At 57.7% G+C, this 23841-nt stretch overlaps 2 protein-coding genes across 4 annotated transcripts; both read left to right on the top strand.

Annotated features, from left to right (window-relative positions):
* Positions 1-729: 729 nt before the first annotated feature.
* On the top strand, positions 730-7491 carry RABGGTA (Rab geranylgeranyltransferase subunit alpha). Of its 2 annotated transcripts, XM_007130037.4 has the most exons (18): positions 730-829; positions 1265-1450; positions 1764-1818; positions 1995-2105; positions 2484-2608; positions 2801-2988; positions 3248-3451; positions 3764-3847; positions 3936-4018; positions 4108-4209; positions 4312-4417; positions 4511-4562; positions 4735-4823; positions 4969-5057; positions 5150-5266; positions 6125-6238; positions 6505-6592; positions 7260-7491. In XM_007130037.4, exons 3-18 carry the CDS (start codon positions 1816-1818, stop codon positions 7406-7408), a joined length of 1704 nt encoding a protein of 567 aa, XP_007130099.1. In that variant the 5' UTR covers positions 730-829; positions 1265-1450; positions 1764-1815; the 3' UTR covers positions 7409-7491. The 2 variants fall into 2 exon arrangements, with proteins under 2 accessions (XP_007130099.1, XP_028339107.1); XM_028483306.2 differs by lacking the exons at positions 730-829; positions 1265-1450 and adding an exon at positions 1486-1616.
* A 2375-nt stretch (positions 7492-9866) lies between these two features.
* TGM1 (transglutaminase 1) lies at positions 9867-23536 on the top strand. 2 transcript variants are annotated; one of them, XM_007130038.4, is made up of 15 exons: positions 9867-10003; positions 10657-10992; positions 11141-11329; positions 12306-12554; positions 12950-13068; positions 13176-13283; positions 13713-13887; positions 14266-14404; positions 14532-14635; positions 16771-16859; positions 17370-17523; positions 17631-17912; positions 18052-18212; positions 18546-18682; positions 23127-23536. In XM_007130038.4, exons 1-15 carry the CDS (start codon positions 9985-9987, stop codon positions 23350-23352), a joined length of 2487 nt encoding a protein of 828 aa, XP_007130100.2. In that variant the 5' UTR covers positions 9867-9984; the 3' UTR covers positions 23353-23536. The 2 variants fall into 2 exon arrangements, with proteins under 2 accessions (XP_007130100.2, XP_054938096.1); XM_055082121.1 differs by lacking the exon at positions 9867-10003 and adding an exon at positions 10098-10453.
* Positions 23537-23841: the final 305 nt, after the last annotated feature.

The following is a 23841-nucleotide window of genomic DNA, read 5'->3' as shown; positions in this document are numbered from 1 at the left end:
GTGCTGACCTGAGAGATTCAAAGTCTTTCCTGAAAAGATGTCAGGGCCGTGGAAGGGTTTTGGGCAGAGAAACGACATGAGCAAATCTGCATTTCAGAAAGACTGATTCAGCAGCACAGAGGTGAACTGATAAAAGAGGGGACAGGGTGGAGATGAGGGAACATTGAAAAGACTTCCAACAATCCCAGGAATAAATGAACTTAAATTCTTAGTGCAGTCGGAATGGAGAGGGTATTTAAGAGATATCAAGGAAAAGTGGGGTGGCCATCCACTAAAACAGGAAACATAAAGGCCAAAGTTTACACTGGAAGGAGGGGAGACAATGATACATTTTGACTTTTGGAGGTCGAGGTGTCTCTGGGACACCCAGGTGATACCTAACAGGCTTATGAATATGTGTGTGTCTGCGACTTCCCTGGTGGTCCAGTGGGTAAGACTCTGTGCCCCCAATGCAGGGGGCCAGGGGTTCAGTCCCTGGTGGGGGAGCTAGATCCCACATGCCGCAACTAACAGCCCTCATGCCCCAACAAAAAATCCCGCATGCCACAACAAAGATCCAGCATGCCACAACTAAGACCCTCTGCAGCCTAACTAAATAAATATTTTTTTAAAAAATGTTTGTGTCTCTGTGTGCGTGTACATTTTTTTCCATTATAAAAGCTTGCAAGACATCTGGGCTGGAGATATAAATTTAAGTGTCATCAGCTTACAGATAGCAATTAAAACCATGAGTGTGGATGAAGTCACCCAGACAAAGTGTGGGCCAGAAGATCTGTGGGCCCAGGACAGAGCTCTGGAGAGCTCCAACTCCAAGCAGTTGAAGGCCTGGGTTTGTGAACATTCTCCCAAGGGAGCAGTGTGTGGTGGAAAGGAGTCAGGAAAGGGCCCTGGATATCACCAACATTTAGGGGAAGAGAAGGTGAACAGATGAGAAGAGAGCGGCAAAAGTGCAGGAGAAGCCAGGACAGGGTGTCAAGTCGAGGGAAGTCAGTAGCATCAAATGCTGCAGATGTCAATGGAGGTAGGGAGAGGAAACTCCATCAGTCAGATTTAGCAACTAAGTGGTGGCGAGTGCGGCCAGAGAGAGGTTAGTGGAGCGCTGAGAGGTTGGGCTTCCGGCTGTGGGGGAAACCTTTTCAAATGAAACGCAGTTTGAGTAGGTGGCTGGAATTGCACCCCGCGCTGCTTTCCCGCGCGCGCCACAGTCACGCGTGCACACTCTTACACACCAGAGGGCTAACAGGGACTTGGCGTTCCCGGACAGGGGTAGCAGAGATCCTGCGCAGGCGCCTCCAGAGCCCGCATGCTCTGCCGCGAGCCCCTCCCCAGGCCTTCAGAGGGCGCTGCGTCTCGGAGAGCCGGGGCGTGACGCCGCTCTAGCTAGCGCTAGCGCTCGGGCTCGGTGGTGGGCGCTGCAGCTCCGCGTCCCGCACGCCTCCTCCCAGCACAGGTGGGTCCGTCGGCGGGGGCCAGCAGTGCCTGGGATCCGTGGGGCGGACGGGTAGCGACATCCTCTGGGCGCGGAGTAGTCCCCATCACCTAAGTGCTCCAGCTCGGGCCCGGCTTCGGCGGATCGGGCTGTGGACAGGGCTGCACGTGTGCAAGTCCCATTCCGGGTGGGTGCCTTCTGGACGTGCAGTGTCTGTCCCAGAACCCCTTAACACCCCAGGGGTCTCCGCCCCGGCTTGCCCGCGGCTTCCTGGGACATCTAGGGACGGGGCTACCAGGGGCGGGGCTCCCATGATTGACACGTCTTTCCTCAGGTTTCACGGGCACCACTTGACCCCTCCCCTGCCCTGAATCTGAGCCAGCACCATGGTGAGAACCCTGAGCCCAGCCCCTCACCTCCGCATGCCCATGCCCTTGCCCTTGCCCCTGTCCCGCATGGCCTTGCCTCCGTTGCCCGATATAAACCTGGGGCTCCGCAGTGGGGGTTCCGGTGGGTATGCCCCTGCAAGGCAGCCTGCACTCTTGCAACCCGCCCATCCCTATAGCACGGGCGCCTGAAGGTGAAGACATCGGAAGAGCAAGCGGAAGCCAAAAGGCTAGAGCGGGAACAGAAGCTGAAGCTATACCAGTCAGCCACCCAGACTGTCTTCCAGAAGGTGGGGCCCTCAGAGGTCGTCCCCTCCCACAGTGGCTCCCTTAGTATAGCACTGAGGCCAAGAACTGCGCCTTAGAGTCAGGCTGCTTGGATCCATATCTGCGTTCTATCAGGTACTAGCTGTGTGTCCTTGGGCAAGTTACTGAATCACTTTGGACCTCAGTTTGCCCATCTGTAAAATGGGCCTAACAATTGCACTTACTGCATAAGGCTGTTGTGAAAATTAAATGAGAGAATACATGTAAACCCATAAAGTGCTTTGTATAGTACCTATAGTATAGTATGGCATTCACAGAACAGTCGGTAGTTGTATTTATGGTATTATCCCTGTAGCAGGAGAAAGATATGATCTCTCTGACCCTGCTATCTACCTTCTCAGCGCCAGGCTGGAGAGCTGGATGAATCAGTGCTGGAACTGACAAGCCAGATTCTGGGAGCCAACCCTGACTTTGCCACCCTCTGGAATTGTCGCCGAGAGGTGCTCCAGCGGCTGGAGGTCCAGAAGTGCGTAGGGGTTCAGAGCCCCGGGAAGATGGCCCTGGCTCTGCCCCTGCCCTGCCTGGGTCCAGGGCTGGAGGAAGAGTGGCACAGCCAGGGGCATAGGCAGAGGGCAGTGGAGAGCTGGGTGCAGAAAGACAGGGGTGAGCTGAGATTGGGTGTTGGAGGGCCCTGACCCCCATTCCCCTCTGGGTGCAGGTCCCCTGAGGAGTTGGCCGCTCTAGTGAAGGCAGAACTGGGCTTCCTGGAGAGCTGTCTGAGGGTGAACCCCAAGTCTTACGGTACCTGGCACCACCGCTGCTGGCTGCTGGGCCGCCTGCCAGAGCCCAACTGGGCCCGGGAACTGGAGTTGTGTGCCCGCTTCCTCGAGGTTGATGAGCGGAACTGTACGTGCCTGCAGATTCTGTCCCAACAGCCCTCACCTGCCCCACATTCTGGTACTAGGGCCTCAGTACGGCCCAGAGTGGGGAGGGATGGCCAGGATGGGCCCACTGAGCTGATGGCAAAAGGGATGATGGAGCCAAATGTATCCTCCATGGAGTGCAGAGAGGTGTTTCTCAGGATATCCGAGGGAACTCCAGGGGTACCAGCCGGGGAGATTCTCTTGCCCTGCTTCTGAGATGTGGTGTCTGCCCTTCCTCCCAGTTCACTGCTGGGACTACCGGCGGTTTGTGGCTGCACAGGCAGCTGTGCCCCCTGCAGAGGAGCTAGCCTTCACTGACAGCCTCATCACCCGAAACTTCTCCAACTATTCCTCCTGGCATTACCGCTCCTGCCTCTTGCCCCAGCTGCATCCCCAGCCAGACTCTGGACCCCAGGGGCGCCTCCCTGAGGATGTGCTGCTCAAAGGTAAGCAGAGTCAGGGGGTGCTGGGGAGGACTCTGCAGTGCCACCCTTCCAACCCTGATGCCTAGGCCTGTTCCTGAACCTGCCACTCGGGAACTTGCCTGGCTCTGGGGGTGCATAAGATCCAGCCCCTGGCTGCAGGGAGCCCAAGTGTCCAATGGGGAAGATAAAACTGAAATGCGCAGTCCCTGGGCAAGGCCAGCCTATAGGTGAAACTGCAGGCTGGAGGAACTCCAAGGTGAGGGTGGGATGTTGAGGCGGCCAGGAGCCAAGCAGGGTCCTAACCACAGCCCCATGCCTCCTTGGCCCCTGCAGAGCTGGAGCTGGTGCAGAACGCCTTCTTCACTGACCCCAATGATCAGAGTGCCTGGTTCTACCATCGTTGGCTCCTGGGACGAGGTGAGCAGTGGGGGAGGAAGCTGGGTGATTAGGGCTTAGAAGGAATGCAAGAATATTTAAGGAGACCTGAGGCTGTGTCTTCCCCCAGCGGATCCCCAGGACGCCCTGCACTGCCTGCACGTGAGCCGGGATGAGGCCTGTCTGACTGTCTCCTTCTCTCGGCCCCTCCTAGTGAGTCCTGCAGCTTTTGCCGGAGAGCATCGTGGATCATGGGCCTGGTGCCATTGGAGTGACGGGTCTCTCTTTGTCCCCTGTGCCAGGTGGGCTCCAGGACGGAGACCTTGCTACTCATGGTGGACGAGTCACCCCTGGCCGTGGCGTGGAGGACCCCAGATGGCAGGAACCGGCCTAGCCACGTCTGGGTATCCCAGGATTGGTGGGCGGAGTGGAGGCTGGGGTAGGGCTGGGCTGGGACTGTCAGGAAAGTGGTGCAGCCATGCTTTTTCTTAACCCCGTGCTCCCAGCTCTGTGACCTGCCCGCCACCTCTCTCAACGACCAGTTGCCCCAACATACATTTCGTGTCATTTGGACAGCAGGCGATGCCCAGAAGGAGTGTGTGCTCTTAAAAGGTGACACAGCCCGCACCTCCCCGCTTGGCAGCAGCCCTCATCCCTCTCTTTCTGTCATGGGTGTCCCCTCCTACCACCTGCTCTTTCTCACAGGCCACCGAGAGGGCTGGTGCCGGGACTCCGCCACGGATGAACAGCTCTTCAGGTGATGATGACAGGGAAGCACAGAGACAAGGATGGGGGCTCTGGACTCTGGGCATCAGGCAGCTGGGCAGGAGGCTGGGGGCTTAAGCAGTTGATCTCAGACTGGATACTAGGGCTGACTAGTACCCCAGGGCTGGGGCATCATCCCCTCCCCCAACCCTGCCCACCCTCAGGTGTGAGCTGTCGGTGGAGAAGTCCACGGTGCTACAGTCCGAGCTTGAATGCTGTAAGGAGCTGCAGGAGCTGGAGCCTGAGAATAAATGTGAGGCCCGATTCCCTGATCTCCCGCTTCCCTGAGGAGGCCCCTTTCTAAGGGTGGCCCCTTGGGGAGAGCAGGAAGGGTCTCCAGAGGATGGGAGCAGAGGAGGATCCAGGAGAGACCATCCTCTTCCCTGCCCTCTCCCCAGGGTGCCTGCTCACCATCATCTTGCTGATGCGGGCGCTGGACCCCCTGCAGTATGAGAAGGAGACGCTGCAGTACTTCCAGACCCTCAAGGCAAGTCGGGTCCATGGGAACCGGTGAGGGGGAGGCCCAGCGGGCAGGAGGAGGGCAGCTGACATGCATTCTCTGCCCCTTCTCCCTGCCAGGCTGTGGACCCTATGCGGGCAGCGTACCTGGACGACCTGCGAAGCAAGTTCCTGCTGGAGAACAGCGTGCTCAAGATGGAGTACGCGGAGGTGCGCGTGCTGCACCTTGGTCACAAGGTAGGGACTGCACACGCGCCTTCCCGGCCTTCTCCCTGCTGGCTGGCCTCCCTCTTCCTCATGACCTGGCCGGCTTTTTTTTTTTTTTTTTTGCGGTACGCGGGCCTCTCACTGTTGTGGCCTCTCCCGTTGCGGCGGAGCACAGGCTCCGGACGCGCAGGCTCAGCGGCCATGGCTCACGGGCCCAGCCGCTCCGCGGCATGTGGGATCCTCCCGGACCGGGGCACGAACCCGCGACCCCTGCATCGGCAGGCGGACTCCCAACCACTGCGCCACCAGGGAAGCCCCTGGCCGGCTTTTATATAAGCTCCCCAGGCCTCAGCCGAGACACTCACCATGCCCCCGGCTTTCCTTCAGTCGCACGTGCCTTTCTGGACATTTCTTCCTCAGCTCATTCCCATGCTTCTCTCCCTGGAGCAGGCCCCAACACCTAAAACCTGAATAGTTTCCAGAGCTTTCTGACAAACCCTCCAGACTCTCTTTTCCCTCTGTAGTCCTTCCCAATCAATCTCCCCAACACGTCACTGCTGCCCACCTTCGCTCCCGCCAGCCGATCCCAGACTCACCAGGCCTGCTCCCACCAGTGTCTGGTGTTTATCCCAGCGCCCTCCTCCATCCCCTGTACCTGCCCCACTCCTACCACTGCACTGGCCACCCAGCCCCAGGGCTCAGGTCTCTCCCATGCCCTTGACATGGAGCATGTACTGCCAGGGGTGGCGAGGTAAGCGTCCCACCTGCTCCCTCTTCTCAGCTGGGCTCCCCAAGGGCCTGTGTGGGGCACACAGGGCAAGCGCCTGAGAAACGATGGCTGAGGACTTTCCCCCAGGTCTCGCTGGGTATCTCACCCCCCCTCCTCAGGATCTGACGGTGCTGTGCCATCTGGAGCAGCTGCTGTTGATTACTCACCTTGACGTGTCGCACAATCGTCTCCGAGCCCTGCCCCCTGCCCTGGCTGCCCTGCGCTGCCTCGAGGTAAAGCACTCACTCCTCTGTCACTGTCCTGGGTGGTCCTTTTCCCCTTCCTCCACCTCAGAAGTCTGCCCACCCTACAAAGAGATGCCCAGGTCCTCCCAGACCCCACAGATGACCCCTACCTTCTCCTCTGTCACCCAGCCTGACCCCAGGAGCCCTTCCATGCACTGTAAGCTGATCACCCTGGGCTCCCCAGTTGCTTGTACCAATCCCAGGCTGACAGCTGCCTTCCCTGCCTCGTCTTCCCTACCCTCTCTGCTCTCTAGGTGCTGCAGGCCAATGACAACACTATTGAGTCCCTGGACGGTGTCACTAACCTGCCCCGGCTGCAGGAGCTCTTTCTGTGCAACAACCGTATCCTTCCTTCTGGGTGCCTTTCAGACAGCAGGTAGTGCGAGGTGCCACACCAGGAAGGGACAGACAGCAAGCAGAGTGGTGTGCCTCTGGACGTGGAGAGGGGGCTCTGGCTGTCTAAGCTGAGGAGAGAGGGTAGCCTGGCGCTGTATGAGGCTATCATTGACTTGTACTGGTAGAGTTTTGCAGGATGGAAGTAAGTGACTTCCTCAAGCCAGACTTCACAAACCAGCAGCCTACAGATATTCTTGGGTAGCGCATCATGTTTTTAAAATCAGGAAGTTTCATATTTTTAAAAAATCTAGAATTCTGGTTCTTCTTTAAAAAATGGAAGTTAAAGCAACCTTTAGCCTGCATTCCCACTTGGCAACCCTTGGCCATTGGTGGATCATGGGTGCCTCTGCATCCGGGGCTAGCTTTCCCCTTGGCCATAGTCTCCACCACTCCTTCTGGGACTGTATCCAGTCAGCCTCCTGTGCTTCCTGCCTGGCCCCCGGGGGCTGGTGTTTGCAGTCTAGAGCCTCACACCCTCCGGGGAAGCGGACAAGGTGCCCACCAAGAAGGCTGCTAGGCAGCAGTCCCTGTTCTTGAGGGAAAGCAGTGATGGGTGCACAGGAGCAGGTGGATCTGGAGGAACCTGCCGAGCTTTCCTTGACTCCTGCCCAAGGCCTCCAGCAGCCTGCAGTGCTCCAGCCTCTTGCCTCCTGCCCCAGGCTGGTCCTCCTCAACCTGCAGGGCAACCCCCTGTGCCAAGCAGTGGGTATCTCGGAGCATCTGGCCGAGCTGCTGCCTTCAGTTCGCAGCAGCCTCACCTAAGAGACTCTGCCCCCGCCCCCTGCCCTTTAACTTATTGGAACTGAATAAACAATGAAGAGGCCCCCAAAGGCTGCTAAGCTGCCGCCGCCACCATCATTACTACTGCTACCTATCCTGAAAAAGAAAGGGAGAGAGTGAGGGTATGTCAGTTCACCCCCTCTACTTTCGTTTTATGCTCAGTGCTGCTGTTCCCTGTCATGGAGAACCAAAGCCTCAGTATCTGGGGCAGAATCAGGGCAACGGCTGGATTTGAATCTACATTCTAGTTTGGGGCTGGGCTGGGTCTAAGTTCCAGGCTGGAATCAGATTTGAGTTCATGTTCTGGTTGGGGCTGGACCACAAAGCAGCTGGAAGTCTCTCTAACTGAAAGGGCTCGTAGAAGTTTCTCCCGTGACCTGTGCCCCTTCTAGATGCCCTGTCTGCCCTGGCTCTCCTTCACCACAGCTGAGAAAGCTCTTCCCAGGAGGAGTAGGCCAGGGCACCCTGGCTCCCCTCTCTTACAGCCAACACTGTCAGTCCCCATGAGTAGCATGCTCTGGATAAAGAGCCCTTGGAAATCCTTGATTCCATTTGATCCTCACAAGCTCTCAGGGCTGAGATGATTAGGCCCATAGTACTGATGAGGAAACTGCCGTTAAGATGCACCCAAGGTTGCTGAGCTCAAGTGCTGGAGCCAGAGCTGTCTCTGCAACTTGGTCTGGGATTCCAGATTCATGTTCTTGCTTCTGGATTGGACAGAGCCTGGCTCCAGCTCCCGATGTACCGAGACAGTGTCTTTTCCCATGGTCCCCCCTCCAACACACATACACATGCCTTGTCCTGACTTTGAAAGCCCTGAGGCACTTGAGCCTACCCGGAGGGAGGAAAGGGGAGCGACTCAGGGGTGAGGGCACTGAGTCAAACCTGGCTGGTGGGGAAAGAGAAAGATTGAAACAAGAGGAAGAGAATGTGACACGTTTTCCTGGTTCCCTGAGGATCTACCTGGACCCACATGTGCTCACACACAACCGGACTCTCGGGGCCCTGCCCCTCCCATATCCATAGTGATACACAGACAGCCCCTCCCTGAAGCCCTTTGGCTGACCTGCCTCACAACTGCCTGGAATTTTGATTTCCACTAGTGCATCCTCTGAGTGTGCTGGAGGATGCGGGGACTTAGACCTGGACAGGAAAAGGTCACAGGGATGTGGAGGGCTCTGTGCCCGGTCCTGGAGCCTCTGTCCCTACTCCCCAAGCCACCTCCCTGCCTGATGCATCACCAAACTCAGCCTCTCCTCCAGTCAGTTTCCTTGTGTCCCCTTTCCCACCCTGCTTTCACTGTCTTGTGTTCAGTGTCCCATGGACAGAGCTGGGACAACAGCGGGATGGAGGAAAGAGACCCCAGGAACAGGGTCCCAGCCTTCCGGAAGATGTCTGACCTCCTCTTTGCCTTGGGGTTCTCCTGGTGGCCTCCCTGGCGTTTCTCCCAGTGTCAGGGTGAAGTTGGGACAGGTGACTGGAGCCGGTTGGTCAGGATTCCCAGGAAGAATTCCAGGTTGGAGAGCCCTGGCCTCCAGCTCACCAGACATTCATCTCAGTGAGAGAAGGGGGCACTCTGCAGCCCGGGGAGGTGGGGGGCCTTCATTCCCACCTGAGCCTCGGAGCAAAGACCTCAGCCTCCTCCAAACCCCTAGGTTTGGGGGGTGGGGGGTGGCGGTTAGAAAACAAGAGATTGCTTCTGCTCTGACCCCCCTAATCCCCAACCTGGAGGGACACAGGAAGCAGGGGGCAGCTCACTCATGCTGGGGCCTGGGGCCTAGCTAGAGGAAGAAGGAGGGACAGACAGATGGATGGTTGGGGCTGGCTGGTGGAGCCAGTCGGAGGGCCTGGCTGCTGATGTCACCAGTGTGTACCAGCTTGGGATGCTGGAACCTCCCTGGGCAGGACGAGTCCCAGAGCCAGGCCGGTGGGCAGTTTCATAGGGACAGAGGCGGGCAGCCTGAGCTTGGGAAGCGCGAGTCTGCTGGATAGAGGTGTGGGTGGACCCTCCCTGCCCCATCGCGCTAGAGAAACTTCCCACACTACAGGGACGATTCTTTCCCCCTCACCCGCACATGGACATCCACCAAGCCAGGTGCCCCATCCAGAAAGCTGCTCACGGACCCCTCCCAGCAAATGACACTTGTCGCAACTTCCTTCACCGAGGAGAAGGTGCTTCTGATGCAGCCAGTTTGGCAGGAGTCGGCATCCCTCGGACGGGGTGATCTCATCAAAGCCTTCCAACTTCAGCCCTGACGGACCCCGCCCCCGCCCCCTCCCCAGCCCGGGCCCAACCCCGCCTCCAGTCGGTTCCTGGTTCCGCGAAAGGGGAAAGAGGGTGCGGCCTAGTCTCATTTCCCACCCCTACCTCGGAAACAGCCCCCAGAGGCTGGGCTTCCTCCCTCGAGGATGGAGCAACCTCCCTTTCCCTTCTTCCCAGAAGCCTGGCCCCGCCCTCCCCCCTCATACATAAACCACTTACCGGCCCGCCCCACGCTTTCCACTCGTGCGAGCGGCCTCAGTCCCATCCCATCAGTCCCGACTTGTTCCGCCCAGAGATGCCAGCACCTTCATCAGGTGAGGCTCCGGCCAGGTGGGGCGCGAGCCAGCCCGAGCCTGTCGGTCCCAGTGAGGCTGCTCCCCGCACACGGGGACTCTGCACCTGGGAAGCCCGGCTCGGGGCACCTCTGCCCCCGCCCCGCCCCTCCGGGCAGCTCCGCGTGGGTGTTTGACCCGCCGTGGGGAATGTCACTTGCCCGTGTAATGCAAGGAGCCTTGGGTGGGGGATTCCGCCTAAGAAATGGGTCCTTGGGGCAGGCAGCTCTGGATCTCTAGACTGAGGAGCTGGCAGGTGGAGGCAGCAGGCCCGGGATGGTCTGTGCCTGCTGCACCTTGAGGGTGTGACAAGTGTCATTTCCTGGGAGGGGTGCGTGAGCAGCTTTCTGGATAGGGCACCTGGCTTGGCGGATGTCCATGTGCGGGTGAAAGGGGAAAGACTCGTCTCTGTAATGTGGGAAGTTTCTCTAGGTGAGTCTGAAAGGAGTCTTTGGGGAAGGTCTCTGGGTGGTTCTGAGGGAATCTCAGGGTCGAGATCAGATCATCTCAGTCATCTGGCTGGGACTGAATCGGCTCTCTGGATGGAGGGTTTCCAGGTGAGCTGACTGGGGCTTGCTGTAGGGGTAAAGGAGGTCTGTGTGAGTGATCAGAGCCTCCCTGCCTTGTCCACACAGGCATGACGACGGGCAGTCCTCGTTCGGATGTGGGCCGCTGGGGCGGGAACCCCTGGCAGCCCCCCATGACACCTTCTCCAGAGGCAGAGCCAGAGCCAGAGCCAGAGCCAGACAGACATGCTCACCAAGGGGGCCGCCCCTTCTGGGCTCGCTGCTGTGGCTGCTGCTCGTGCCAGAATACAATAGATGACGACCGGAGGCCTGAGCCCCGTGGAGACCCTGGACTCTCCAGGGCTCGAGAGGCCAGCTCCGGGGGTCGGGGGCCCAGCTCTGGGGGTCGAAGACCTGACACCCGGGGCAGCACTGTGAACACAGCTAGAGATAGCACCATCCGAGGTGAGGCCCACCTGCCCACGTTATCTGAGAGCCAAAATGCTTTAATGGGCCTGAGACTCATTCTGTCGTCTCTGGGGGCCTGGGAGTCTAATGATGCAGGGCTGGACTCCCCACGGGGCTTCACTGAACCTGAGCTCTGGCCTTGCAGAGGGAATGCTCGTGGTGACTGGTGTGGATCTGCTGAGTTCACCCTCGGACCAGAATCGCCAAGAGCACCACACGGACGAGTTTGAGTACAAGGAGCTGATTATCCGCCGTGGGCAACCTTTCCACATGGTCCTCTTCCTGTCTCGTCCCTATGAGTCGTCCGATCATGTCACCCTGGAGCTGTTCATTGGTCAGTGGAGCCCGCGGTGGGAGGGGTGAAGGCCCTGGGCAGGGTGGAGTGGGGGTAGGGGGCTGCCTAGCAGGGCTCCCCGCCCTGGTATTAGGGTCAAAGGGGCATCTTTGGGCTCCTCACTCGCCCCTGCCAGATAAGGCAGGTGCAGGCATGTCCCCAGGGGTGCCTCAGGGAGGGTCTTGGTGTCCCTGTTTTCCTAAGCTCACCCTCTTCAAGCCTCCAGGGGCATCTGTCTCAAAATTCTTTTTCTTCAGGTGCCTGGTACAGCATCCCCTTCAGTGTTGCTGCCTCTGTGTGTCTTTCTTTCTGGGTCTGCCCTCCTTCCTCAGGGTGTGGCTCCACACTCTGTCCCACTGTGTCTCTCGGTCTCTCTGTCCCCATGACCCAGGGCAGGTGCCTCCCTCATTGCATTGCTTGGTGGCTACTGACTGCCTAGGCTGGTGCTTACGCTGCCGCAGGGGGCCGGGGACCCCTCATACCCTTTGATTAGGGCCTAGCCTTGCCCACTCCAGCCTGTAACTTCCCAGGTACCCCCACCACCTCCAGCAAGGATGCCCTGGGCTCTGGAAGCTGCAGCCCCAGGGAGCAGGCAGGGTTGACCTTCAGGATATGAACTCTGCCCTTTCACACGGAGCAGGGGCAACTGGACCCAGACAGGGTGGCTCTGCTCCTCCAGCCCAGGTGCTGGAACAGTCAGGCAGGGAGAGCGTGACGGTGACCTGGTCTCTTTTAGTCACCTCTGAGTTAAGTGTCGAGGGAACAGGTTTGGGATGTTGGACTGGATCTCTGCCCTGACATGTGGGCAAACACTGGGTGGGGACAGAGCTGCTCTCAGATGGACCCAGGCGATGGTCCAACTCAGGGATACACTGGCTCATACACTTTCTGGGTGGGGCTGGGAGAAGTCCAAGGCACCATCCCCCCTCCCCTTCAGATAGGCTGCAGCAGCTAATCAATGCTTCCCCCACTCCAGGAAACAACCCTGAGGTGGGCAAGGGCACCCATGTGATCATCCCAGTGGGCCAGGGGGCCAGTAGAGGCTGGAAAGCCCAGGTGACCAACTCCAGCGGGAAGAATCTGAACCTACAGGTCCACACCGCCCCCAACGCCATCATCGGCAAGTTTCGGTTCACGGTCCGCACACGCTCAGAAGCTGGCGAGTTCCAGTTGCCCTTTGACCCCTGCAATGAGATCTACATCCTCTTCAATCCCTGGTGCCCAGGTGAGCCTGCTGGTGTCAGAAGCAAGGCATGGACAGGAGGGGAGGGCAGGTCAGGGCTTCCTTTCCTAGGATCTGGCTACGTGCCTGGGTACCTAGCCCTAGGAGAAGCCAGCCTCCCATTGTCCAGGTGAGGGGACCTAGATCCAGGACCTAGAGAGGTGACCAGCCCAAGGTCACACAGCCTCACCTCTCCTGGGGAAGGGCCCTGGATACAGCCGCCCTCCTCTCATTATCTCTGTCATGCTCACTGCATCCTTCCTGGGAGCAGTGCTGTCAGGCTAGAGGTGTTCCTGCTCTTCCTCTGCGGTCATGAGTCCTGCAGTATCAGCCCAGGGGCAGGTGGGACCCAGGGAGAGGGCTGGAGGGGACCAGGCATATGTGCTTTGGGAACACAGAGGACATCGTGTATGTGGACCGTGAGGACTGGCGGCAGGAGTACGTGCTTAATGAGTGTGGGAGAATTTACTATGGGACCGAAACACAGATTGGCGAGCGGACCTGGAACTACGGCCAGGTACGGCTGGCTGGGGCCTCGTGCACTCAGGGGCGCTAGAGGCAGGTGGGGCGGGGTAGGGGAGCAGGTGCTGGCCTAGGGGTCACCTCTGCCCTTCCTCCCTCCAGTTCGACCACGGGGTGCTGGATGCCTGCTTGTACATCCTGGACCAGCGGGGCATGCCATATGGAGGCCGCAGTGACCCCATCAGTGTCTGCCGGGTGGTCTCTGCCATGGTGAGCACCTCGCGTCTCTGAGCCCTACCGTGCGTCTGCCTGCTCCTCCCCTGCTCCACCCCACACTCTGACCCTTCCTGATTCTGTCCCTGCTCTTGCAAAGGGTACTGCGGGAAGTGGTCTCACTCCTCTTCCCTCCCTCGCCTGTCCCCCAACCCTCCCCTTCCTGGCTCCCGTTCCAGCTCTTGTGTAATGTGGGGCCAAACCCCAAACTTGGCACACCCAGCATTCACATTCCTGTGTCAGGCCAGGACAGGGGTGGAGTGGGCAGAGAGCTCTGAGAGTGGTGAGAGGGGCTCAGGCTGCTACTGGACCCTGAAGCCTTTAGGGGTGAGGGATGGTTGCAGGGTCAGAGGCTGGGCCGGGGGCCACACGGCAGGCCCTGAGCCTCTCCCCCAACTCTGCCCCACCCCGTCCTGTCCTGGGCAGGTGAACTCCTTGGATGACAATGGCATCCTGATTGGGAACTGGTCTGGAGAATATTCCCGCGGCACGAATCCATCAGCGTGGGTGGGCAGCGTGGAGATTCTGCTCAGCTACCTACGCACCGGCTCCTCTGTCCCTTATGGCCAGTGCTGGGTTTTCGCCGGTGTGACCACTACAGGTAGTGGAGGGTCGGGACAGGAGTGGCTTGGGCCCTACCGGGAAGCCAGGCTCCGCCTTCACGAGCCCAGCCCAGCTGTGGCTACGGTGTAGGAGCAGGCCGGGTGGCTGGTAGGCTGACCTTAATTAAAATTAATTAGTGTTAACAGCTGAGAGGGGCCTAGAGGAGAGGAGGGAGAAGGGACAGTTAGGGACAAGGCGAGGCCGGTGGCCTGGATTCCCCTAACCCCCAACACTCCCTGGCTCAGTGCCCTCCTGACCCTGGCGACCCCTGACCCAGTTGCCCCTGTCCTCTTGCTACTCCTGACCTCGCGCCTCACCTGCCCCCCACCCCTGCCCTGGCCCTGGGCCCTGAACCCCAACCCTGGTTTCCCCACAGTGCTGCGCTGCCTGGGCCTGGCCACCCGTACCATCACCAACTTCAGTTCCGCGCATGACACAGACACGTCCCTCACCATGGACATCTATTTTGACGAGAACATGAAGCCACTCGAGCACCTGAACCATGATTCCGTCTGGTGAGGCTGGGGCTGGCCAGCCCTTCCCTGCTGAGGACTGGTGACCCGAGGCCTGGGCACCGGGGGGATGCCGGGGAGGCCCTGGGGGGTGGGCAGCTCACGGAGCCCTCCGGCCATGTCCATCCAGGAACTTCCACGTGTGGAACGACTGTTGGATGAAGAGGCCGGATCTGCCCTCAGGCTTCGATGGATGGCAGGTTGTGGACGCCACACCCCAGGAGACCAGCAGTGGTGAGGCGGGGCCCTGCCTGGCTCCTGAACCCCACTTGGGGCCCCTCCCTGTCTCCGCAGCCAGGGTAACAAACTCCAGCATCCCGGACGGGGCCTTAGAGCGGGATCCTTTAACCCCACAGTTCTTCAAACAGATTCATCAGGGCAAATCACCATGTGGCCCTGCATTTATTTTTACCTTTCTGCGTAACTATTTGCCTAAATTTTATTTATTTGTAATGATTATTACACTCAGATGGCTCAAAAGTCCAAGGATTCGAGAGAATTCAGTGAGAGGTTTCCCTCCCCTGACAAATCCACTATTCCCACTTGCTTTTTTATTTACGTGTCCTGGAGGTAATTAATTGAAGGACCCTTTTATTTATATATATTCTTTTAAAGTTTAAAAAGTCATTATTTTAAGTAAAACATGCTTGGAAGGAAAAATAAGGATAGAATTGTATATAGCATAAAGCATACAATTCCCTATCCTCTCTCAGGTGGTTTGTTTCGTTTTGTTTCAAGGAAATTTCTATATCCTACTCCAGACCTGATACGTTGGACCTTCAGGGAATAGACTCTAGGAATCTGTATTTTTGAAAGTTCTCCTGGTGATGTTGCAGATCAGCTGGGTTTGGGAGTTCCTCTAGGGCAAGGAGTGTTAGGTCAGCAGCGGAGCAGACCCAGCCCCCGACTTCCTCTCTTTGAACACATATTCTCGCTTTTACCAAGTTCCTCTCGTATCTGTTCCACTGCTCCACTGAGTTATACATACAGTACGAAAAAATCAGGGTTCAGATAGGTTCAAAGGAGAAAACAGCTCCTGTAACCCAGTCCAGCCTAAGAAGTAATCACTGACGACATAACCTACTAGTCTCTTTTCTACAATGCACGTTTCTGCAAAAATAAGACCTCCCGTGCTGTTCTCAGACAGGTCCCGCACACCCTTCCCACCTTAATACTCTGGCCCCAGGCAGCCCCACCTGCCCCTCCGGTTGCCTCTCCCCGCAACCCCTGCCACCTCTCCCTTCCTCACCCTGGGTCAGATAGCCTTCCCCTAGCCTACATTCCTCCTCTGGTCTCTGGCCAGACCCCTCCCCCTCAGTCATCTCTGTGAATGGTGCCCCCTGAGTTGTGCAACCCCAGTGATGCCGGCGACGCTGGAACAGCCTGCAGGACACCGGGAGATCTGAGTTCTGGTCCCCAGTCTGGGAAGTGGTGGGCTGGGCGGCAGCCGGGGGCTCTGAGGCCAGCCAGACCCGGACTTGATTCTAGCTCGATCACTTTTTAGATATGTCATCTTGGGCAAGTTCCTTGCACCTTCGGGCTTTGGTGTTCTTGTTGGTAATGTGTGGATGATATATACCATTACAGGGTGGTTGGGAGGGTCTAATGAGAAGTCATAGTAGACTAAGCAGCATGGCTGGAGCTTAGTAGCTACTCAGTTAAGTATTAGCTCCTTCCTTCTCTCTGTATCCAACTGTCTTGGGAGATCCTGGCATCTACTTTGCCTCACTGAGCCTGTCTCCCCATGTGTAAAAGGAGACCATCGTGCGAGATGTTTTCTAAGATTCTCTCCTGTTGGATGGCCCTCACTTCCTGTTCTGTGTCGTCTCCTGCCAAGCCTCCTCCCTATCAACCCATCTCTTCCAGAAAACCCTCCCGAGCACACCGAGGACAGACTCTGTTTCCCACCAGCTCCCCTCTCACCGCCCCACAGAGAGGACACAGTAGGCTGCAGAGCTGAAGGGTTGTTCTGGATCTTTCTGGAATGGTGACTGTGATGGCATTGCTCTCCCAGCTGGCAAGCAGAGCCACGGTGGGCTCTGGGTTTGTCTTGATGTAGGATGGCTCTTGACCTCAGCGGGTGACAGACAGCTGACATGCAGCTTCAGCCAGTAGAGGAAGTATGCCAGCAATTTGGTTAGCAAGGCAGGCCTGTCCCCACGGTTGTCCCCGTCCCCCTATCCCCCACCAATGACTGAGGCCAAATAGAACGTGCGTGCTCCTTTGTTTAACCTCCCTGAGTTGGACTGGTGGGAGTTGACCCGAGGCAGTGGGCGCCGGGCCTGGATGGGTGGGCCCAGGATCTGGGAGGGGGTGTCCCCCTCAGCCTCCTTGGATCTCTCACCCCCATGCTACCCTCACTCCCCTAGGCATCTTCTGCTGTGGCCCCTGCTCTGTGCAGTCCATCAAGAACGGCCTGGTCTACATGAAGTATGACACGCCCTTCATTTTTGCTGAGGTGAGGCCTGTGTGCCCGGTGCCTTTGTGGGCAGCCTGAGGAGACCAGGGCCTGGCATTGGCCCTGGGTTCTCTGGTCCTGACCTCACCACCGACCGACTAGCTGTGTGACCTTGAGCAAGGCACTCATTCTATGATTCTTAGTTTCCCCAGCTGTTAAAAGGGGGATAATAAGGGCTGCCATGCTTCCCGTGCTCAGGATCAAAAGAAATAATGGGTATGAAGCTGCTCTATAAGTCGTAGAGTCAGCGAACGAGCGTGAGGGATTACTGTTATTAATGTTCAATGCATTGTAAGGAGCCTCCCAGACCAGTTTCTTCCCCACTCCCTGGCCTTGTCTGGCTCAGCTTGGAAAGTCTCCCGGTTTGGGTCTTCCAGGAAGCTCCCAACCTTTGGATCTAGCCCTCCATGCAGCTCCTAGGATCCAGAGAAGGCAGCTGGGGATCAGGCCCACCCTCAGACCCTCTGGCTCACTCACTCCCGGCTCACACCCCACACACGCCCCAAACAGGTGAACAGTGACAAGATCTACTGGCAGCGGCAAGGTGACGGCAGCTTCAAGATCGTGTACGTGGAGGAGAAAGCCATCGGCTCACTCGTCGTCACGAAGGCCGTCGGCTCCAACATGCGGGAAGAGGTCACCCACACCTATAAGCACCCGGAAGGTACCAGCCCCCCAACCTGGCCAGCTCTGACCACGCCAAAGGTTCCCACCAAGCACTCGCCAACGCCAGCAGCAGTGGTAAGCTCACCGTTGACCCTCAACCCCCAGGCTCAGAAGCAGAGCGGAAGGCAGTGGAGACCGCAGCGGCCCACGGCAGCAAACCCAACGTGTACGCCATCCGGGACTCGGTTGAGGATGTGACCCTGCAGGTGGAGGCGCAGGACGCAGTGATGGGGCAGGACCTGACCGTCTGCGTGGTGCTGACCAACTGCAGCAGCAGCCCCCGGACTGTGAAGCTGCACCTCTACCTCTCCGTTACCTTCTATACCGGCGTCTCTGGGTCTGTCTTCAAGGAGAGCAAGAAGGAAGTGGTGCTGGCGCCAGGGGCCTGTAAGCGCTCCTTCCCCAGCCCTGCCCGCTTCCCCCCCCGCCGCCCCATGGCTGGGCACCCCGGGGCTGGGGACATGGAGACCCCAGGATACCGGTCTGGGGAAGCTGGCCTCAGCGACACCATGCCTCTTCCCCCCAGCGGAGCGCACGGCCCTGTCCGTGGCCTACAAGGAGTACCGGGTCCACCTCGTGGACCAAGGGGCCATGCTGCTCAACGTCTCGGGCCACGTCAAGGAGAACAAGCAGGTGCTGGCCAAGCAGCACACCTTCCGTCTGCGCACCCCGGACCTCTCCCTCACGGTAGAGCAGCTGGCTGGGGCAGGGGGAAATCGGAGGGCCAGGGGAGGGGGCACTGGGCCAGGAGCCATGGCAGGAGGAGGTCGGGGACCGGCTCTGGGCTCTTGGGCTTCGGTTTCCTCCTCTGGAAAATCAGATCTCATTTCCCTGATTCTGTGGTGGCTGCAGCTGGAGAGCGGGTTGGAGTTTCCTGTCTGGCTTTGGGAGAGCCCTCTCTGGGGGGAAGAAACATGGGGTGAGGGCGGTCTTGATTCGAAGGAGCTCTCCCTCTCTGGGGCAGCGTCTGGTCCCGTGCGTTTGGCCAGGGGCTCTGATGGGGGCCTCTTTTTCTCTCAGTTACTGCGAGCAGCCATGGTCGGCCAGGAGTGCGAGGTCCAGATCGTCTTCCAGAACCCCCTGCCTGTCACTCTCACCAACGTTGTCTTCCGGCTCGAGGGTTCCGGGTTGCAGAGACCCAAGGCCCTCAACGCTGGGTGAGTCCGGCGCCTCCTCCTTCCCCTGCCGCTGCCCTTGCCTGCCTCCTGGCGGCGTGGGTCCCAGCTTTGCTTCCTCTCTCGGTCAGGACGGTTAAGGTCTGCCGCTTGGGGCCCGGCAGCAGCACCTCCTGACTCAGTTCAGCCCACCCAGCACTTAAAAGGCCTGCTGTGGGCAGTGCTCCGTGGTGTCCCCGCCCTGCCTCACCGGCTCGTTAGGGAGCTAAAACCTCACAGAGGAATCACTAGCAACTCGTCACTACTGTCGCCCAGCACTCAGGAGCTGAGCAGGCACTCTCAGGGATATAAGTTCATTTGGGGACCACAAAAACCCCTTAAAGTACATGAGAGATCATCACCTGGGCCGTGTGCCCCAGGGCAAGTGACTGATCTCCTCTGCGCCTCACTTTTCTCACCTGTAAAGTAGGCATAACGATAAGCCTGGCTCTGAGCGTCAGAGGAGACGCTGCCCGTAAAGCACTCAGCATGGCGCTCGGCACAGCATTAGTGTTCTGTTGGTAGCTGTCCCCCCCCCTCCCTTTACAGATGGGGCAGCTGGTGGCCGCATCTCACAGGGTCTCACAGCTCCTAAGGGGCAGGCTCTGCCCCGCCCCCCGCTTCGGTGAGAGCACAGGCTCTCAAGCTTGTTGCTGGCGTGGTGGCGTGAGGGCCGAGCAGCAGTTCCGAAGGCGAGAGCCCTGTGCCTCGGGCCCCCACCCAGCCTGCCGGGGCCTGATCCCGAGCCACGTGAGGCTCTGGGCCAGGCCGGTGCCCACAGTCGTGTTCCTGGGCCTGTGCTGCCATCTCTGACGCAGACCCACGCACGCAGGAACAGCACAGAGGGAAAGCAGAGGAGGCCACAGGCTGACCTTTAAGATCAGCCTTCTGGGGACAGGGGCAAGAATTTTCCTCATTCGACAAAGAGCACCCGAGGGAAAGTGACAGCATGCGCTCGGAGGGGCTGGGTGAGGAAGCAGAGGGTCCCTGCCTACCCTGCCCCTCCCTCTCCCCACACACAGCAGGCGGCTCTGCCTGGTGGTGGCTGCCACTTTCGCCAACAGGCCAAAGCTGAAAAGGTTGCTGTTCTGATCTTTGCCCCAGCCTGGCCCCCTGGATGATGGGACACATCACAAACGAGTGCTCTCCTTCTGTCGCCCTAAAAGGGTCTCTGGCAGCTTAGAGAGAGAGTGGAGCTTGGAACTCCCAGACAGGTCACCTGCTGGTGTCTCTCACCTGCAGCTGACAGAGGGAGGTTCGCCTGTTCTGAGGGATTCCCCAGAGCGGGGCTCCCCTCAGCAGTCCCACCAGATCTTTTATTCTTGCCCCTGCCTGGGAATAAGGGAAGGACCGCTGCACTGAGTGATGGAGACCCAGCTCCTCTCTTCAGCTGTGGGGCTTGTGCGAGTCTCCCCCCACTTAAAGGTCCCAGTCTTCCCACCGGTAGGTGAGAGGGTTAGAAGTTAGTTTCTCAAGGCAGGTCCTCCTTGGACATCCTGTGGCTCCTCAGCTGCTGTGAGCCCAGGCCAGGGCCACCAGGACAGCGGAGAGCCCTGAGCTCCTGGCTCGGATATATTAGATTCCAAAACGGGCATCACTTCACTCTCATCTGCGCGTCCAAGGCTGTGGTATGGAACCCCATTATGGCATAAATTGTGCCACGCAGCCTGCTGAGCGGCCACTTAATAAACATTCCAGAACATACTCCTTCAGATGGCTATTGTCACCACCAAAGCAGTCACCAGGGGAAGCTGGAAGTCTGCTCCAAATCCTTCTTGGGAATTTCCCCCAGAGCCTGAATCATATTCTCTAGAATGTCCTTAGGGTGGCCTTCTAAGGGGGTGGGTTTGACTTTGGGGAAACAGCCTCAAGTCATTTAGAATTAAGACTAATTAAAAAGGTAAGTGAACAAGGTGGGTCACAATGCCCTTTTCAATCAGAACTGAAGCTTGGCTGGAAAGGAGGGACAGTGACTTGTCCGGGTGTGCGTGCGCGCCCAAACGGGTGCGTGTGGTGTGCGTGTGGTTTTAAATGGCTGTGAAGGAAAATCTGAGAGGAGTTTTTTCAAATGTTCAACAGGGTTGAACCAGTACGTAATTGAAGGACAGTGCTAATTTGGATGTCTAAGTTCTGATGTCCTGTCAGGGAGTTGGTTTTATTACCTGCACTCACTTATGGACACGTTCCAACATTAGCAGCTGACGTGCTCAGCTTAAACTCGCAAACTGGGGTGCAGCCAAGGTCTCGCCTGACTCTTAAGACCAGGGTAGGAAGAGATCTTGACATCTCTAACTGGAATCTGGAGAGCATTTTCTCTTGGAAATAATGTTATAAATAAAGGCTAGGCTCTGAAATAGTACAGTTCAATCACAGTATGGGTTAAATAGACTTTTGAAGGCTGATCTGAACCTAAACAACCTTTAACGTGCATCGATGGAAAAGTGAGCACAAATTAAAAGTACAGTTTCGTAACCAGGCAGAGTATAGCCTACCTGCTAAGTTATAGACTTAATTTCTTTCTTTCTTTTTTTAAAAATAAATTTATTTATTTTTGGCTGCGTTGGGCCTTCGTTGCCGCGCGCGGGCTTTCTCTAGTTGCGGCGAGCAGGGGCCACTCTTCGTTGCGGTGCGCGAGCTTCTCGTTGCGGCGGCTTCTCTTGTTGCAGAGCACAGGCTCTAGGCGCACGGGCTTCGGTAGTTGTGGTTCGCGGGCTCAGTAGTTGTGGCTCACGGGCTCTAGAGCACAGGTTCAGTAGTTGTGGCACACGGGCTTAGTTGCTCCGCGGCATGTGGGATCTCCCCGGACCAGGGCTCGAACCCGTGTCCCCTGCATTAGCAGGCAGATTCTTAACCACTGCGCTACCAGGGAAGTCCCTAGACTTAATTTCAAGTTGTATATTATGATAGGAAGTCTAGAAATTAAGTCTGTAACCTAACAGGTAGGCTATAGATATCTATCGCCCTGTCTCCCCTGCTTCCCACCTTCATAGAGCTTGGAGGCACCTTCAAGACCCTCTGATCCCACCCCCTCATTTTACATTTGCTTCCATTTTACACCAGAAAGTGAGGATGACTGGTACCTTGTTCTAAACCACACAGTTAACAATGGTAGAAGAAGGAGTACAGAGTGGTCCAGGGACGCCCCTTGGAAGCAGGCTACAAGCTGTTTTGCCCCAAGGGGAGCTCATCCTCAATGTTGGGGTGTTGACTCATTCCCTTGGAGGACTGTGGTGTTTGCACAGAGTCTGGCTACAGAGACGGTCCCCAAGGCAGGCTCAGGCTGAGCAGGGGCCAGAGGTAAAGGTTTAAGGCAGAGGCGGGAAAGGACAGGTGCTAACAGGCGTGAGAAAGTGCGATATAAATGCAGTCACAGTCAGTGTGTAAGCACACATGCAGATTGCTGGAGGAGCTCAGAGAAGGGTGAGATTCATTCTCCTGAGGGCAGGAGGTGCCCCAGGGAGCCCTCACTGAGGAGGAGGTGTGAGCTGGGTCTGGAGGCAGCAGCGTGGGGGCAAAGCATGAAGACAGAGGTGAGTTCAGGGAAGGGGAGGAGCTCAGTGGGGCTGGTGGGCAAGAGGAATGGGGGGATGACGAGGTGGTGCAGGAACGCAGAGTGACTCAGAGTGAGCCTGCGTGTCAGGTTAGGGAGCTACAGTTTCATCTGTCTCATAAGCACCGAGGAAGCCAAGCCGGTGAAGGGCTCAGTTCATCTCTGAGTGCTTGGAGAATAGAATGGAAAATGAGATGGGAGGCAAGGAGGCCAGTTAGAAGGCTGGTGAAATTGTGATTCCCAGAGGGGTGCTCTGGGACTAGAGGTCCATGGGAAGGAAGAAAATAAAGACACTGTAGTGTGTGTGTGTACACCAGCAGGTGTGTTTCTCTCTCTCTCACTCACACACACGAATGTGTGTCAGTTTAATTGAAAGATGCCAATTGTCTGTTCTTTTTTTTTTTTTTTAATATGATCGTAGCAGAGGATGATTAATTTTATTCCACCTTCTTCCTCGGCAAACCTGAAAGTATTTGGCAATACTGTGTTGAGCCCTAAAGTCTCCCTTTGGAGTTTCCTTGTTCTTGGAAACCCTACGGGGATTGGGGCTGACCTGGTTGGCGCAGGAGCATTGGCCATGGAGAGGAGGGGAAGCAGTGCCTCGGTCTTTGTCCAGATGTTTGTGAGAGCAGGGAGGGAGGAGTCCTGGATGCTGAGGAGATTGCCAGCTCCAGCAGCTGGGTGGGTGGCCACTGATCTAGACTTGCAGAGGTGGCCTTGGGGTTCAGGCTTTGTTCCGGTCAGTAGGTTAGGTCTTGGGTGTGGAGATTCCAGCTGAGCCCAGAAATGCCTGAAGGTCTCCACCTGCTGCCCCTTCCTGCCTGCCCGCCCCATCAGCCCTTACTCCCCACTCCACCCTCGGTCACCCCAGGCCCATGATCCTGTCTCTTCCCACAGGGACATTGAGGGCAACAAGAGAGTGACACTGTGCCAGACGTTCGTGCCTGTGAAACCAGGCTCCCGCCAGCTCATCGCCAGCTTGGACAGCCCACAGCTCTCCCAGGTGCATGGGGTCATCCAGGTGGATGTGGCCCCGGCCGCTGGTGGCAGTGGCTTCCCAGATACTAGAGGCAACAGTCGCTCAGGGGAGACCATCCCTATTGCATCTCGAGGTGGGGCTTAGCCCTGGGCCAGGAGCCATGGGAGTGGAGTCAGATGAGCAAGGGCACTGCCTCAAGACAGGGGCCCACTGCAGAGCGGTCCCCCAGGGCCTCAGGTGGGGAGACCGGGGCGTCTGGGGAGGAACCGATCTCATTCGCACAGATGCTAATAAACTTTATCAATGAAGCTGCCGTTCTGTCCATCTGTCAGTCTATGCCGAGCCAAGGAGCCCCATGGCCTATCCTGGGGATGCCCTTGGCATTTCTGACGCCCCTAGCTCTGAGAAGCATGGCTGGCACATCAGCAGTGGTACCACTCAGCAGCTCTTGAGATGGGGCCGCTTGGCGTCAAGACAGCCTCCAGCGCTTACCTGCCCAGTCTTTTTTTTTTTTTTTTTTTTGGCGGTACTCGGACCTCTCACCGCTGTGGCCTCTCCCGTTGAGGGGCACAGGCTCCGGACGCGCAGGCTCAGCGGCCATGGCTCACGGGCCCAGCCGCTCCGCGGCATGAG

The sequence above is a fragment of the Physeter macrocephalus genome, unplaced genomic scaffold, assembly GCF_002837175.3.
Source record: "Physeter macrocephalus isolate SW-GA unplaced genomic scaffold, ASM283717v5 random_16, whole genome shotgun sequence".
Classification (NCBI taxonomy): domain Eukaryota; kingdom Metazoa; phylum Chordata; class Mammalia; order Artiodactyla; family Physeteridae; genus Physeter; species Physeter macrocephalus.
This window is presented reverse-complemented; position numbering and strand designations above follow the sequence as displayed.